Below are 18,042 nucleotides of genomic sequence, written 5' to 3'. Positions count from 1 at the left end.
GGCCTGACAGGATCTGCGGAGAGGAACACAGTTAACGTTTCGAGTCCGTATGAGTTTTCAACACATGCTGTCAAACCTGCTGAGTTTTTCCAGGTATTTTTATTTTTGCTCCTTAAACACCCTACTCGCCCCTCGCTCCCCGTGAGAAGTTCGAGTCGCGCGCACGCTCCAAACAATGTGACAGAACAGGCGCCCACCCCCGCGCACTACCCACCCCCGTTCCTGCTCCATGATTGGCCTGACCGCGACAAAGGCGTTCGGCCGACGCCGTACGCGCGTGGTTGCGACTGACGTCACGCGTCGGCCGGTTTGAGCCGGAGGGGCGGCGAATGGCAGTTGGAGGAATTTTGGGCGAAGCGAAGGAGGGTGAGAGCGGCGGCATCGGCACGGGCACCGGGGACGAGCGGTGGCGGTTGAGAATGCAGCTCCTTCATAATGCCAGGAAAGAGCACAGGTTCTCGCTGTAGGCTTTACAACTCAGAACAACACTGCTGCTCGGTGCCAGCCTGTTAAATGTCCCCTGACTGATGGTTGCCTTAGGCCATCTCTCCAATATCTGCTGAAATTGTTCGTTATCACCGCAATTTATTTAGTTAGCAAGAGGACTGAAAGCAGCCGAGGGGGGAAATCTGTTGCCTCCGTGCCTGTTCTTCAAAAGGAGAAGCCGCAGCTAACTGCTGTAAATCCTGCACCGCCTGCAGCAAAACCGTCTTATCCACTCCGGTCTCAGGGGAACCGTCCGGCTCTGCATCTTCCTCACCCCAGCAGGGCATTTTCTTACCTTATAGCGCCGTGCGCAATATATTTTTGGGAAAGATGCCCCCCCACCCCCCACCGCGCGTTGTGACCGGCTGTCAGCGGGCATAGTTGAATGATGCACCCACGCTTTTATTTGGCAACAATACGGCTTGAATAGTGGTCATAAATAATGAAGAAAATACTCCGTTTCGCAAAGAAAAAGAGAAAATTTTCTCCCAATACCTCAGACACTGGGAGTGTGGTCTCTGTAGGATATGAGCTGAAAGATAAAGATTTGGGAAAACTGCATAAAGCTGCCTCTACTGGGGATTTGCCCAAACTTCGACAGCTCATTAAGAAAAATGATGTAAATCAACTGGATAAAGAAAACAGGTGAGGTACCAGGCATTAACCAGTCTCATTTAATATCTTCAGAAATAAAAACAAGAAATGCTGGTAATATTCTTTCAGAGGTCATCGACCTGAAACATTAGCTGTTTCTCTCTCTCCACAGATGCTGACCTGCTCAGTTTTCCAGCATTTTCTGTTTTTATTTCAGATTTTCAACATCTGCCATATATTATTTCATTTAACTTCGTGATATTTTGTTCTTACAATTCAATCGTTGGAATATAGCATTGGATTTGTTCCCACTTGTAAAAGGGTCAAGAACAAGAGGGCACAGATTTAAAGTGATTTGCAGAAGAAGCAAGTGTGACGTGAGAAAAAACTTTTTCACCAGTGGTTCGGGTCTGGAATGCAGTGCCTGGAAGTGTGGTGGAGGCAAGTTCAATCGAGGCATTCAAGAGGACTTTAGATGATTAGTTGACTAGACTTGAATGTGCAAGTGTATGGGGAAAAGGCAGGGCAATGGCATGAGGTCATAATGCTCATTTGGAGAGCTGGTGCAGACATGATGGGCCGAATGGCTTCCTGTGATCTAAGGCAGGGTATCCAAGCTATAACTACAGCTAGAAAAGACTTTTAAAATCCTATTTTCTCTTTGATGGATTACATCCGGGCACTGGAGAAAGGCAGATGTTATTCCTATTTAGTTTTGAACAATGTAGCAAAAATGACCGAGGAAACTACATGCAGTCTAGTAAGTTTGATCTGCTTTTGGATAAAGTTGCAGGAATGTTTCATTAAAAATTTATCTTGGAGTACCTGGACTGAAATAAGCACAAAGATTGTTATTAAGGCTTCATGAAGGCAAGATCTAAAGCATGTGTGAAGCCAGGATGAATACGTACGTTTGGAGGAGAGTTGGTTAATTTTTAGATATGGAGTTCAGCTGATCAGTTGTAAAAGTGAGCTTGCTGGGAGATACAGCAGCATAAAAGATCCCAAGGAGTTTCACAGGAGCATTATTGGTCAAAACCTGACACAAAGTCACAAGGAGATATTAGGACAGGTGACCAAAAGCTTGGTCAAAGAGGTAGGGTTTTAAGGAGTACCTTGAGGGAGGAGAAAGGGTGAAAAATGTAGGAAACCAGAGAGGTTAAGGAATTCCAGTGCATAGGGCCCAGACAACTGAAGGCACAGATGCCATTGGTGGAGCAATAAAAATGGGAAATGCCCCAAGTGGCCAGAATTGGAGGTGTGCAGAGATCTTGAAGGTTTTAAGGGCTCCAAACTCTGTTCCTTAGCTACCAACTCCATCTCTCTCCCTCACAACAGTCTGAGATTAAGCCAATCTGTTTGCAGTGTTGATGTTATTTTTGATCCTGAGTTGAGCTACCAACCTCACATTCGTGCCATCTCTAAGACCGACTATTTCCACCTCCGTAACATTGCCTGACTCTGCCCATCTCTCAGCTCATCTGCTGCTGAAACTCTCATTTGTGCCTTTTTTACCTCTAGACTACAGGGCCTCATAGATTCTCAGTTTTGAGCTGCTAGATCTTAATCTTTCCCATTTAGCAGAATGGCAGTGCCTCACAACACGATAGAGGATGTCCTCAGTTTGAAGACCAGACTTTGGACTCTGCACTCCTACCAACACTGACATGGACTGATGCATTTGCAACATGTAGATCAGTGAAAATGAGGTGAAGTAGGTTTTTCCTTTGTGTTGATTCACCGTTTGCCTTAAGTCCTGCCTGGCAGCTATGTCCTTCAGGGTTCGGTCAGGGATGGTATTACCATTCCACTCTTTATGATAGACATTGAGGTCCCCAACCAGAGTGCTACCTGGATGCTTCTTCCAAGTGCTGTTTAACATGGAGTACTGATTCATTAGGTGATGGTGGGCCATAGGTGGTAATCAGCAGGAAGTTTTTTTGGACATGTTTGTGCCATTGCAATGAAACTACATGGGGGCTAGAGTCATTGGTTACTAGACCAATCTCTCTCCTTTGATTTATCCTGCTAGTGGGACAAGCAATATCCAGAGACGGCGATAAAGGAGTTTGAAACTTTGGCTGATAGTCCAATAACTTTGTGGTACCATTGCTAACTTGTTATTCCAGATTTTCAATTTTTTAAAAACTGAATTCAACTTCACAAACTGTGATGGGGGAATTTGAACTTGCATCTGGATTATTCATCCAGACTCAGTCCATTTGATTATGATTTACAGTGACTAAACTTCTGCATATACACTTGGTCACTATGGAGAGGTTTTTGTCAACATTTGAAACTCAGGATTATTAGAAATATGTCCAATAAATATTGTGTATACATTAAGAACATGGGAGCAGAAGTAGGCCATTCAGCCTATCAAGCCTGCTCCACCATTCAGTACAATCATGGCTGATCATCCCGTGTAATGCCTTTTTCCCACATTATCTGTATATCCCTTTATGTCATTGTTTGGCTAGATAGACCAAAGGTGGTCTTCCGGAAACTGTTACTATGTTATTAAGAACTGTTGGTTTCAATATTTTTATACTGTCGTTTACTGTTAACCTTTTAGGTGAAAGGATCAAAAACACTCTCAAAGCTGAAGATGTTGTCAAGGGCGTTGTGTTAATTATGAAGTGAGACTTCAAAAATTAGGGGATTTTAATTATAGCTGAGGAGCTTAAGGTAGTAACCAGATAGAGGGCTTTTATGAAAAGTTATGGCAAAATAATGGTGGTTTGTTATCAGTGGTTGGCAAAATTGTGACGAGTAGAATTTTAAGATGATTAGAACAAGAATTTTAGTGGAGGTAGAATAATATTTTTAATGATAAATGTGGAATTTTCAACCATAAGCAGTTGAAGCGGAGTTCAGAAATACATTCTCATAAAATAGAATTAAGTAGTTGTTTGGTATTTATGAGTATGGAGAGGAACCAGGCAAGTATGATTCATCTGGAGAAATATACTAGCAAAGGTTTGTTGGACCAAGTGACCTGTTTCTGTGTTGTAACAACCTATGATTCTGCAGTCTCAGAAAAAGAGTTGATCAATGTCACTTTAAAAAATGAATTATTCAAAAAGGCACAGGCATTTTAGAATGCTTTGTGCAGACTGCATCGGTGTCATAGCAGTATTCTGTCCTGTGATAAATATGTTAGTATTTACTTTCCTTCTAGGGCTCCGTTGCATCTTGCATGTGCAAGTGGGCATGCAGAGGCAGTTGCTTTCCTTGTGGAAAACAAGTCAAAACTAAATATCTGTGACAATGATAACCGCTCCCCTTTGATGAAGGTAAGAAATAAATAGATGGTTACTGTATTGACCAAATATTGTGCATCTGTTTTGCAGTAAAAATGAAGAGTGCGTCACAGTGTTCGATTTGAATAGTTTGCATTGGGCTTTGTCAACATTTGGCTACACTGCCAATTACATATGTAGGTGGCACTTTAATTGTGTTTTCCAATTTTAGGTGTAAAGCTTTAGCTGTTAAAATAATAGCTGATTGTAAAGGTTGAGCCTGCATATGTCATGGCGCGGTATCTCACGCTTGTGCGTGTTGGGCATGTACCCACACACCGAGCTGAAAATCCTGCCCAAAGTCAAAAAACAATTAGGAAAGCAAAGTGGAACTATGAAATTAAATGATCAAGAAATATGAAATGAAATAGTAATAATCAGGATAAAGATAGCATAACTAATGGATACAGAGGTTTAACTCATAGGTAACAACAGTGAAATGGCAGAAACATTAGGTGGGATTTTCTGGGCCCGCTCACGCCGGGATCGCCCGGTCCTGCTGAAGGTCAGTGGACTTCTGGCTGGCAAGACGTATCCCCCATGGCAGCGGGGTCTCACCACACCGAGGCCAGAAAATCCCCGCCATTGAATAATTACTTTGTCTCCATATTTGCCAGGGAAACTTACATGTTAGGAGAGTAGATTAAAAAAATACAAAGAACTTTAAAGTCATTTCCACTAATCATAATCATGGGATGAAACATTTAAGTTATGAGGAGAGATTGGATAGACTTGAGTTGTTTTTGTTGGAGCAGAGAAGACTGAGGAGTGACCTGATCGAGGTGTACAAGATTATGAGGGGCATGGACAAGGTGGATAGGGAGCAGCTGTTCCCCTTAGTTGAGGGGTCATTCACAAGGGGGCATAAGGTCAAGGTGAGGGGCAGGAGATTTAGGGGGGATGTGAGGAAAAATCCAGAGGGTAGTGACAATCTGCAATGCGTTGCCTGGGAGGGTGGTGAAGGAGGGTTGCCTCACATCCTTTAAAAAGTACCTGGATGAGCACATGGCACGTCATAACATTCAAGGCTATGGGCCAAGTGCTGATAAATGGGATTAGGTAGGTAGGTCAGGTGTTTCTCACGTGTCGGTGCAGACTCGATGGGCCGAAGGGCCTCTTCTGCACTGTGTGATTCTGTAATCGTATAAGTAGGCTCTTGCCACCAATTGTCATTATGGAGCGGCCTAACTTTATATATCTGGCATGGTAGGGAGCAGACATCTTGGCATTCATAAAAACAAATGTATATTTTTTTGTCTATTTTCCCCCGTTCCCTTCCCCAATTATGCAGGGAGTTTGTTTCTGTCCCATTCCCTACACAAATCATCAAAAAATGTCTTCTAAAGCTGTCTGTCTTTCCCCTTCCCCCAACCGCATCACCACTATTTACCCAAACATCCTCCAATCCTCTAGTCCGCTCTCTCCATGCAGATCATCTTGTTCTTTTTCTGCACCCCAATTCTTCCTCTTCCTGGTCTGCTTTAACTCTTTTTCTCTCCCCTACCCCAACTTGGTTTTGACCTCCTGTGCAATAGGTAATATCAACTTGTCTCTTCATTCAAAATATAAGCCAAATATGCAAATTCTGAGCAGTGTATCTAGTTGTATTGGTTGCAGTAAATTTGAATATTTGTCTTAAATAATTCTTATTTGGTTAATTAGTTTCTCTGGATTTGAAAATTAACATTTATTTAATGTTAGAATAAACTGATTCAGAAAATAAACTAGTTGATGTCTGTTTCTGCCCAAGAAAGCCAAGACCAAAGATGATCCCCAAGTCCGGTAGGGTAATAATCAAGGTGGTTCTTGTAGAGGAATCTAGAAATAGGGGGTACAGTTTCAAAATAAGGAGTCTCCCATTTAAGATGAGAAGATGAGGAGTTTCTTCTCTCAGAGGGTTATTAATCTTTGAATTCTCTACTCCAGAGAGCAGCAGAGGTTGTATCATTGAATATACTCAAGGCTGAGTTGGACAGATTTTTGATGATCTAGGGAGTCAAGGGTTATGGGAGACTGGCAGGAAAGTGGAGTTAAGACCACAATCAGCAATGGTCTCATTGAAAGGCAGAGCAGGCTCGAGTGGCCAAATGGCTCCTAGTTCTTATGTCCTTATGATTGGACCATAGTTTACAGTCTTAATTCAGTCTTCATTTTAAACTTCTATTATTATTCTTGCACAATGCTTATGGTTAGTAAGCAAACTTAAGCATTTTGGGAATTCAAGCAGCATTGTTGGCTGGTGCATAGCAGTTCTCTGTGCATTGCAGTCGGAAAAGCAGAGAGACTTAAAACTGAAAGACTGCACAGCCAGAGATGCGAAGGTGTAATTATCTTTCCAAACTGAGGGCACGGAATCCCTAGAGTTGGTCAATGTTTGTATCAGGTCGCTGTGAATGTTAATATTTGACAGTTCCCCTCCCAAGTTTGTAACTCAGTCTTTTGAAACGGGATGTATATTAACCCTAAGTGAATACAGCAAGCCCATAGACTGTTGCAACTTAAATGCAATAACTGGGATCATGTTAGTATTGGAAGATTACACACAGCAATTTTAGATGTAAATGAAAGACCTAAAGACATAACAAGACAATAGCTCAGTGCTGCTGTTAGATCAACTATGAGTTAGTTATGTTCACAAATGTACCTGATGCTGATAGAACAATTCAGTTTATTATGTTTGTTCCCCTGACCTGAAGGGTTTTAAGTCAGCTTTTTGGAATTTAGTGAGAGCTGATTGTAGGCTGATAAGATTTGTTAAATTTATCAGTATGCTTTTGTACTGCTTTGCATTGTACCTAAATGGAAAATTGCTGAATGAAGTGTGATCTCTACATGTCAACATTTTTGAAATAAGTAATTTCTGTATGGTCATGGTCAATACAATGCACAGGTATCTCTCACAATAACAAAGCAAAAGGGCAAGGCCAATTTGTGAATGTGGTAACCAAGTTGGGTATAAATATAGACAATACAAATGTTGTATTTTAGAATGGAGTGAATAAGAAGGATGCTACAAAGCCATTATATTTATTTCCTAGAGTTGAGTTACAATAACATTTACAAATGTTACAATTACATTTAGCAGTTCTGCTAAATTATTAAACTAAATTGTTTTGTAAGCTTGATTTTATCTGGTATCCTTAGCCATTTCTAAAGTAAAAAATACCAGCAGTCAGTGGAATCTACGATGGGGTTGCACAGGCTTATTTCAGTTGAAGCCCTTAGAACACCAGAAAGACTTTCATACGATTAATCTGCATGGCTTTGAACTTTGTTGTCAAGAATTGAGAGGACAGTACTTTAGGCTATTGAGCTATTTAGAACTCCGACAGCTATTGAATTTGTGAGGGATGTAACTTTCAAATTTCCAGGAAAGTTTTCTGATTAATAGGTAAAGAAAGATTTGTACAATTGACATTATCCAGTATTCTTTATTTATCCACTGAAGAGGAGAAGACAAGTAAATATGAATAAAAATATTTCTCCAACTATGTAATCCTTTCACAAAGCAATATGTTATCCAGTGGTAAGCAATATTCCCTTTAAACTGCGTGGTTGGGCAGCAACCTGTAAGTCCCTGCGCATGCCGTGCATAAGTCAGTGCTACAAAAAATTTTAAAGGGGGCCGCACACTTAAACAAATCACCTGCGCACTGCACTCCAAAAAAAATTAGTGGGAACATTGGTGGTAGGATGTGATCATGACTCCTGAGGCTAGCTCAATTGAAAATTTCAAAACTGAGATTGATAGAGTTTTTTGTTGGGTAAGGGTATTTAAAGGTATGGAACCAATGTAAATATATAGAGGTAAGATCCAGATCATCTGAAAAAGCTTGAAGCTGAGTGGCCTACTCCTGCGCCTGTATTCACTTGCACTGAGTTCCATAAGATGGTATCCAGAGGCTTGATTCTTCCCCACTGATAGAAAGGGAAAATTGAAAAATTTGTTACCCCCCAGCGCATCTTGCATAGCTTAATTGCTGGCTTGTAAACCATATTAACAGAAGTCTGAGACTTATTTTTCAAAATGATTTGCAGAAAAATTATTTAGCAGATAGTGCTAGGAGCTGCAGCAAAATATCCCATAGTTTAATTAATTGGTACTGATGCATCCTGTGTTGGACTGCAGAATCCAAATTCTCTAGACAAAAATCCAAGCCCAAGTTTTTAGGAGGAGTTGAAGCGTTTAAGTAAAAACTTACATGTATACTTGTAACCATTAAAATAGAGATGATAATTTGGTAATCATTGGATGATAATAATCTCAATGTGAAATAGCTGCTATTATGTGTCATGTGGCGTGACACCTTTTATGTTGTTAATATTTTTCACTGTGCTGCCCGCAGAAGTAACAGGGACTGAGTTTATATAATGAGGTTTCAATTAAATGACACCCCATATCTAAATTATGTATTGTATGTTCAGAACTTTCATTAATTGTGAATTGTTGGCAAATTAAATGCAATTTTTGTCCAGATTTGCTTCTGGTTGACAGAGATGAACTTTATGCTCCAAGTGTCCAATTGTGAAAATTGTTACCATATAAACTTTTTGTTACATCATCCACAGGCAGTACAGTGCCAACAAGAACGTTGTGCAGTCGTCTTACTAAGCCATAATGCTGACCCTAACCTTGTGGATATTAATGGAAATACTGCCCTGCATCTTGCAGCTCTGATCCCTAACATCTCTTTGGTAATCCATTTGGTAGAGCATGAAGCACACATGAATGCTCGAAATAAGGTACTTACATTTGTATTTCTTTTTTAATTGTTATCTTTTGCATGTCTTTTTGTGTTGTAGAAAATTGCCATACTTTCTTAGGTACATTACAAAGCACGTGATTTGTTGCTGATAAGTTTGCATCAGCAAGCATTGTTAAGGGCCTGATAGGTAGTGTTACTTCCAATAGAACTCAGATCATTTATGACATTTACTCCAAATCCAAATTGAACTACTCTTAAAACTGTGTACATTAATATAAATTAGCTTATGAGCACTTGAAATGTGCTAAGCTTCAGTCATATTTATAATGGTGGCCTGAGTATTAACATAGTTTCCAATTATTAAATTACTGTTAACAATTTCCTACAAGAAAATCAGATAAATTATATATTGTATTACACTACAATGCATTGTACTTGGTTTCTAAAGCAGATTGGAGAGATAGTCAGCAGCACCAAATGGCTTGGATTTTACGGTCAGCAACAATGCAAGAGAGCTCACCACTGACCTCAAGAAAGCCCCACTTTAACTGTTTTGACAAGTAATTGATTGTAGTGTTGTTTAGTTGGGATTCCCAGTGTCAAACTGCAGTCGTGTCATCAAGCTGTTCAAGCAGCATTAAAGAATTTCTCAACAAATCCGGAAATAAGCACTTTAGTAACCAAATTATTTCCTTGAAAATTTTATGGAAAGCAAAATAAATATTGGGATGTACATTAGGGTAAAAGCTGAATCATCATAAACTTAAAAATTAAATCAAGTTATGAAAAAAAATTTGAAAAAATCTAGTAATTAATTATAATGGAGAGAATTAACAGCATTCCACAAAACCATCTCATTATTCAGGGCCAGATCAGTTGTTCAACAGGAGTTATTACTCAGATTGCAATTAAAACCCAATTACACCTCATTGTACATGACAACTATTTATGGGATTTCTAACTGCAATATGAGAATGAAAAAGGGCAAGTTCTCACTAAATCAATTGATTTTTTTGATTTCTGGCTTGGTGGGAGGTGATGGGGGCATTGCCAGCGTATTCTTTGGCAGAGCAGAGAATGATGGACTGCAACTTGAAGATATTCATGTTAACCTGCATTTGTGCTAAGGCCTGACATTGTTAAAAGGAGGTAATCAATCACCAGAAACCTTTTCATCCTGATCCATTATATTGATTCCTTGTCAAATCGTGGTACAGTTCCCATCACTATTGAATTTTAAGGGCCGTGACTTCCTCAGAGTGGCAGTCAGCATCAGATTGCCACTCCATGCCCGATTACTTACACTAAATTTCTTCCATGCCTGTCTCACCCGATCTTCAGACTAAGGCCGGGTGGGATCCAGGCAGCACAACTGTCCTTGAGGCTCAGTGTTGCAATCCAGTGGAGTCGTGTTGAAGAAGGACACCGCCGCCGCCGCCGCCCGCCGCCGCCCCCCCCCCCCCCGCGCAACCTTTTTTATTAAGCACTAGATGCCATAAACCAGGTAAGTTAAAGGTCATGTTGAAATTGACAGGCCAGGGAGAAGATAAATGTTTAAGGTAAGTGAATAGAATTTGGCGGTTGGGGCGAGGTTGGGATCGGAGGTCAGGGGAGGTTGGGATCGGAGGCCAGGGGAGGTTGGGATCGGAGGCCGGGAAGCAGGGGAATTGGAGGATGGGTGGGAGAGATTGGAGGCTTGGGTGACAGACCACTGCGGGTGGGGTGCCGGTGGGACCTCCGGGTTGGGGTGAAGGAGTGTCGGACCTAGGGGTGAGGGGTTGTGGTGAAGGAGGTCGAACCTGGGGTGGGGTGAACATGGGGTTAGGGCATAGGGGTTTGGTCCTCAATGAGAGTTGTGTGGGATTCAGGTGGAGGAGTGTCAGACCTCAGGTGGGCAGGGGGCTTCGGACTTCGTTGGGTAGGGGATACCTTGGGGGTGGTTGGACCTCGGGGGTGGGGTTGAGGCTGGGGCGGGGGTTTCGGATCTCAGCAAGGGGAGTGGGTAGGGGTTAGGTGGGTGCTTCAGGTCTCGGGGGGGGAGGGGGGCGTACGTTGGGGTCGGACCTTGGGTCAGGGTGGGGTGGGGAGGTGCGGTGTGGGGTGGTGGGGCTTGAACCTCATGGTGGATGGGTCGAATCGGGCCTGCCTGTTTTAGGGGAGGCAGATGGTGGTTGGGGTCGGTGGTGGTGGTTGGGGTGGTGGTGGGGGGGTGGGGGGGGGGGGGGGGGGGGGGGGGGGGGGCGGTGTCAGGTCGGGTCTGGCCTGTGAGCAGGGGAATCCCCTGCCAGTGGGTGGTGATGGGGGTAGGGGTTGTGGGGGGGGTTACTCTGGAGGATCAGGGGTGTGAGGGGTGCCTCCTGGGATAGGGTCAATCTGGGTCTTTACAACAGTTACCCAGAAGTTAGAATAAGTTTGAATTCTAACTTTTTCTGGATAATTATTTGTGTAACACAGCTGGGACCATCCAAAATTTATGATTTGAATCACATTTTTAGATAGTTCCCAGCTCAGAGCAATTGCCCAGAGGAAGCTTGCACTTCTGTGCAATTGCTGTGCAAACCTTTACCTGTGATGCTCCAAGAGGGATTCACCAGCACATTTTTGGCATACCCCTGCAATCGGGCACTGGGGAGCTCAGAAGTCACGGCCTTATATTTAAATTGGATTTATATCATCCAAAAAACAATACCCACTTTTCATTGCATTAATGTCAATTTTGAAATTGCCATTATAGCATCTTAAGCGCTCCATTTGTTTTGGATAGAAACAACTGCTTTAAGTTTAATGAATTGTCACCTCTTTTTCCCTACATTGATCATTGTGGAACTTTATCCCCATTAAAAGGAGACGATGTCACTGACAACAAATTATTTCAAAAATCTTCTTGGATTGCACCAATGAATTTAGTCACCTTAAACTGCAGGTTGCAACAGGTGTATTCCTTGGTACCTGGACCTTTTTTGGACTCCATTTACCCAGATGGATTAATCTAGCTCAAGGGTAACAACCTCTGTTTAAAGACCTGCGCTTTAAAAAAAAATCCCATTTGTTGAAATGTGGTCATCTCTCTCAGCTGCCTTGTCTGCCTGATGGTGTTCCTTTTTTATGCTTTCACTTGAATGTTTTCTAGTGATATACTAATGGCTGGTATTTTATGTCTTGATTTCTGCAGTGTACAGAGTCAGCTTTTCTGACTCTGCCCATTGATTCCCACTTCACTTACATTTTCACATTGCTAAACCAGTTTTTTCCAGGATTATTCCATTTCTTACCCACATTGAGACCATTGTGAATGTTTTCTCAAATGCAGTAAAAATACTTCCCAAATTAATTCATCTTTTGTAAACTATATGTAGAATATTATGGTTTGTCTGTGTTCCAAGTGAAAATTCGTGTCAGTGTTCTGATGTTTTAATTGATAATCCAGTAAGATTAAAGGATGAAACTTGATGAAACTTCTCAATATGCCAATATGAAAAACATTCTTTTATCTCTTTATGATGCTACTTTGTGATGGTTTGTAGTGCGTTAGTGATACGTTATCACCATCCCTCCAATCCGCAATAATGAATGATTTTTGAATTACTACCTGAGCTTCTGTGTTATTACACAGTTTCTATTGCTCTATCTCCTTTTCCTTCCATCTATCCTGTTCAGCTTCTTTTCCCTTAATTTCTTTATCTGTCATGGCTCTTTTGTTTTCTTTTTGAGTGAGAAGTGGTGGGTTGGCATGTTTTGTGATAGATGACTTATGTTTAAGTTAAACTACTTTGTAATAAATATATCAGGTTGTCATTATACTGCCATTTTTATGATGCTCTGATGGTAATTTTATTGAATGTCAAGAGAATGTGGTTAGACTCTCGTTTTCGAGATGGTAGCAATTGGCATGTATGTTATCTGCCATTTATCAGCCCAAGCCTGAATGTTGTTCAAATCTTGCTGTAAGCAAGGGAAAGTGATTGATGAAGTAACTGAAGATGTTGGGCCTAGGCCATTGCCCTGAGGAACTTCTGAGGCTGAGATGATTGACCTTCAATAACTGTAACTCTCTTACTTCATGTTAGTTATGACTCCAGCCAATGGAGTGTTTTCCCTCAATTTCTGTTGACTTCAGTTTGCTAGGGCTTCACGATGCCACATTTGGTCAAATGCTGCCTTGATGTCAAAGGCTGCCACTTGCACCTCACCTCTGAAATTCAGCTCTTTGGTTCATGTTTGGACCAGGGCTGCAATGAGGTCTGGAGCTGAGTGATCCTGGTGGAACCCTGAACAATCACTGGTGAGCAGATTATTAGTATGTGATAGCACTCTTGACAACTCCTTCCATCACTTTACTGGTGATTGGGAGTAGACTAATGGAGTGGTAATTGGACAGGTTGGATTTTCCCTGCTTTTTGTGGATAGGGCATACCTGGATAATTAATTATTTTATTGGATAGATGCCAGTGTTGTAGCTGTAGTTTGCTAGAGGCACCACTAGTTGTGGAACACACACCTTCAACATTACAGTCAAATGCTGCCGGAGCCCCAAGCTGTTGCATTATCCAGTGTATTCAGCTATTCCTTGATATCACGTGGCCTGCATTGTAATGGTGGGAACCTCAAGCAAAGGTCCATATGGTGAATACCATGACATCCATATGTCAAGAATGAATAAAAATACATCTTTAAGTATGGCAACTTTTAACTAATATTGTGAAGTTGTGGGATAAAGACTAGAAGCATTTTTTCAAATCTTCAAATTTTATCAAAGCTTTTAAAAAATTAATTAAATGGGAGCTAATTTTAATGTGTGGAAATGTCTTAACATGTCCATAGGTGATGGAATTGCTAACTATTCTGCCTGTAGTAATTAAATTATTTAAATAAATTTTGTTTCCAAAAGGATGGTTATACACCTTTGCTGTTGGCTGTTATTGAGAATCATCAAGAAATAGTGGAATTTTTACTTAAAGAAGGAGCAGATGTCAATGCCAAGGACAAAACTGGGAGGTACAGTTTACACACTAAATGTTACATTACTACATTAAGAACCTGTTTGTGCAAAATTTGAATATCTATTCCCTCTGCCTTTTCCTTTATGGAATCCTTGAAGTAATACCTATCAAGCACTGATTATTGCTGTTGCTATGTGGACTTTCTGGTTGCCAGTAACAGAAGTCTACATCTACAAGAGAATGCAAGAAATTGTTAGGAAACATTCCATTGCTTAAACTGAATCTGATAGTTCAACAATTCCAGCTTATTTTTTAGAATGATGCCATACATTGAGAACAATTGGCTCTTCCAAGCATGTAATTTTAATACCGTAACTACAATCAGAGAGTACGAGGAAATTTTAGCTTCTGATATCATAAACCAGTTTCAGTGTAGTACCTTTCTTTATTTCACAAAGGTCATGTAGCTTTGAACTTTGCAGATTTACACCCTTCTAGTTGCTGATTAAGGGGATGAGTGGCAGGAGAGTAGCAGGGAAATAAATGCATGTTGCTCACTGGCATGAAGGAATTGTTAGAAGTTAAAGCCAGCCAGTCAATTTGCTTGGGATTGCGGAATGTTGAGGCTTTTCAGAGTACCATCCTTTCAGTTTAAGGAGAATTTTATGTAGACAGTCTGTTACAATCCCTGTGGGGAAACCGTAAACCAAAATAAGCAAATTTAAGGAGTGACCCCCAAATGAAGAAATTATCAATGGGATTTCACTTTTTGTCACTTTTACTTTAACATGAATCAAAAACCAATGTAAATTAAACATAAATTAACAAGCAAATGATACTTCAAATAAAAAGGTAAGTTTCACTTTAAATAGTCAATACAATAAAGATATATCTTGCAGAACCACAAACACCTGGATCACTCCCCCACAAATATAGCACCATGTGCTATCTCACAGTCTTTCCAATTCAGTCATTTTGACCCTCAAGTTGGATGCACTTGCAGCTGTATTCCATCTGTAAGGTGTAACAACTAAGTTCTTAGAAAAAGACAAAAAGGCGACTGACAATGATTTTGGTGCAACAAGTTAACAGAACTTATTAAGTAAATAATTGAAGAAAAATACTTCAAAATAAATGATATTAGACAAGCTGCTTTCGATCCTTGCTCCTCAAAGCTGTCTGGACACAGATGTCATCTTCTTCGGTTCTCTGTGATGCCATCTCTCCTCTGACTCCTCATCCAGTATGCTGAGGTCCTGGAGGTCCCTAATTAATACCCTGCCTAGGTCTGTCTATCAGCAGTTTTGCATGTAGCCCCTTAGCTACATGTGACCTGGCTACCTAATCCCTAGCCTATGGGAGACCTGGCCCTCTAACTCCAGACTCGCTAGCGACATTTTTGTGCCATTTGCCATCCACGTAACACCAAGACCCTCTTTGGCACCAAATCCGGCTGTAGCAACTTTCTGTAGAAAGCATTTTAAAAAAATTTTTAACCTTCTAGTTTCCTCAGAGCTGCTAACATTACAATCAAATATTATTACTATTCAAATCTTCTCCACAAATAATACAAACAACATCTTAATCAGAACATCTTCATAATTGAATTAAGCAACATATTTACAATTTTCCACACTTCTGAGGCTCTGAGATAGAATTAACAAGGAGCACTTCAACGAACCCTCTCTCACTCAGGTTACATCAGTCCAGATGTTTCCAGAATTCCTTTTCAATCGACCAACCAACAATTCCCTGTTCACGATCTGGTCCTCTGATACAAACTGTCAGCTGTTTCACATACCTGTGCTATTTGCACCGATTTTTTGGGATTCAGTCCCTTTTACATCACTGACCCAAGAGCTTCTGAAATTCTATCTTTCTACTTACTGCCAAACAGAAAACTGACCTTTTCATAAGGAGTTTTGCTGACTTCTCCCACAAAATTTGTGTTCCTGTTTCTGTCTCTGTCTTTGTGTCTGCATCTGTGTACCGATTGTCTTCTGCCTTCAACTTTCCTTTGTGTCTGCAGTTCTACTTTGTGTTACACGGCCTCTGTATTTTAACATCCTTCCTGTTGGTACTGCTTCCAGGCCAAGATTTGCTAGGTCACATGGACCAGCATTTCTTGTTATCCAAAAAAAATTCCAATTGACCCTTTTACAATTGCCAACTCCTAAAAGTCATTTTCAAACATTCTTAAAAACAATCAGATTCCCCAGGCATTTTAAAGTAATTACAAATTTTCCTTACTGTTACTGCTTCTGGGTCAAAGGTTGTCATAAGTATCAATACTGCAGTAGTCCACAGTTGATCCCTTCAAAGTACGCAAGTCCCACAGAGTGTTCTGCAGTTTGGCCAGAGATTTCAGGCTTCCTTGTTTAGACTGCTGCAAATGCCATTTTGTAAAGTTGGTCCTTTGTTATTCAGGTTGGAACTATTGGGTTGCTGTAAATACTACCAGTATGGCAAATGGGTAAGCCTGACCATTGTGGTGAGTTGCTTTGTTGCCAAATTGAAAATGCATTACTGGCCTTTTGTGACCTGTTCCATAATGCCAAAGAGGATGTTGTAGGCCTGAAAGAAGAAGTTGTGATTCTTTTTAAAAATCAGATCAGCCTGGCACTGATGACAGTCCCACATCAAAAGAAGGAGGTATCTTAAATTAATTTGCAGCCAGGAGGGAACGAATCAATATGGACACTTATATCACATATTTTGTCTGCATGAGTTATTGATTACATATCAAGGAATTGGACATGCAAGTACTTCAAAAGCTCAATCCTGAGAACAAAATAAGTCAATTGGCTGTTTGTAGCAGCCATAAAAGAGAGAAATATATTTTACTTATAGTTTGTAAATCTTCTGTATTATGTTCTTTCTAGAACTGCTCTGATGATCGCTGCAAGTAATGGACAGATTAGTTTAGTTAAACTACTTCTACGTTTTGACGCAAATGTTTCTTTAAAAGAAGATAAAGGATGGACAGCTGAAGATCATGCAATGATGAATGGACACCATGCGTATGGATTTTACTATTTCATCTCTTGCATTTACTCATGTTTGGCGATGGTGGAGGGATGCATTTGGCATGGCAATGATATTACTAATGCATTGGTGGGCTAGGATGTAATGGTACTGTTTGTATGTCTCCCTATAAAACCAGATTACAAAACCGTTTACTCAATTCCTGATCTGTGCTTGGTTGGCTTATCTCACCTGGACTACAGTTGTGTGCTACAATTATTCTCGGTACTTCTGGCTGTTGGTATGGGGGGAGACTCGACCAGGTTCTGGCAATTTTTAAATCAGTGAACCTTTACTGGAAAGTGTAGATATCCAGTGAGTGGGCAAATTTATGGCAGATGGAGTTCAGTGTGAGTTAATCCACTTTGAATCCAAGAAAGATAAATTGGAAGATTTTCTTAATGGTGAGAGACTAGTAACTGTGGAGGAACAAAGGGATGTGAATGCCCAAATATGCTAATTATTAAAAGTTACAAAGGTATTAAAAGTAGTCAAAAAGGCAAATAGAACATTGGCCTTTATCTCAGGTGGTTGGAATATAAAAGAGGGGAAGTTATACATCAGTCATACAGAGCTTCGATCAGATTCCATTTGGGGCACCGTGTTAAGGTTTGGATGTATAGAGTAGGTTAACCAGAATAATACTGGCTTAAAGGGTTAAATTATGAGTACAGAGGGACTATATGGTCTTCCCTGTTATTTTGTTTATAGTGGTCAGGCATGATTTTAGCCTGTGATCTTGAACTAGGGAAGGGAAGTACACAAATGAGAAGTATAACGAATACAAGACTGGGCTTGGCTGTGATGGACCAGTGAAGTGTGGCCAACAGAGTTGGATACTGGGGTGGTCCCTGCACTTGTGGATCAATAACTCAGTCTGAATTGTCATCTTCAGAGGGACATAGGAACGCTTGTGAAATGGGCAGACATATGCCAGATGAAATTTAATGCCAAGAGGTAAGAAATAATACATTCTGGTAGGAAGAATGA

The 18,042-nt window shown here is 40.8% G+C and overlaps 1 protein-coding gene across 8 annotated transcripts in view; it reads left to right on the top strand.

The window, feature by feature from the left end:
* Nucleotides 1–320: 320 nt before the first annotated feature.
* The window catches only part of si:ch211-272n13.3 (ankyrin repeat domain-containing protein 26), a 195,706-nt gene continuing 177,984 nt past the window's right edge, over nt 321–18,042 (top strand). For all 8 annotated transcript variants that reach the window (XR_005946506.1, XM_041216457.1, XM_041216463.1 and 5 more), the window contains exons 1-5: nt 321–1,131; nt 4,262–4,376; nt 8,952–9,125; nt 13,977–14,083; nt 16,911–17,048. Coding sequence is in view for 7 of the 8 variants with exons in the window: in XM_041216457.1 (XP_041072391.1) it covers nt 929–1,131; nt 4,262–4,376; nt 8,952–9,125; nt 13,977–14,083; nt 16,911–17,048 (737 nt within the window). In the remaining variant the exon portion in view is untranslated. The remainder of the gene's footprint in view (nt 1,132–4,261; nt 4,377–8,951; nt 9,126–13,976; nt 14,084–16,910; nt 17,049–18,042) is intronic.

This window comes from Carcharodon carcharias, chromosome 21 (genome assembly GCF_017639515.1).
Source record: "Carcharodon carcharias isolate sCarCar2 chromosome 21, sCarCar2.pri, whole genome shotgun sequence".
Classification (NCBI taxonomy): domain Eukaryota; kingdom Metazoa; phylum Chordata; class Chondrichthyes; order Lamniformes; family Lamnidae; genus Carcharodon; species Carcharodon carcharias.
The sequence above is the reverse complement of the archived record's forward strand: the minus strand, read 5'-3'. Positions and strand labels throughout refer to the sequence as shown.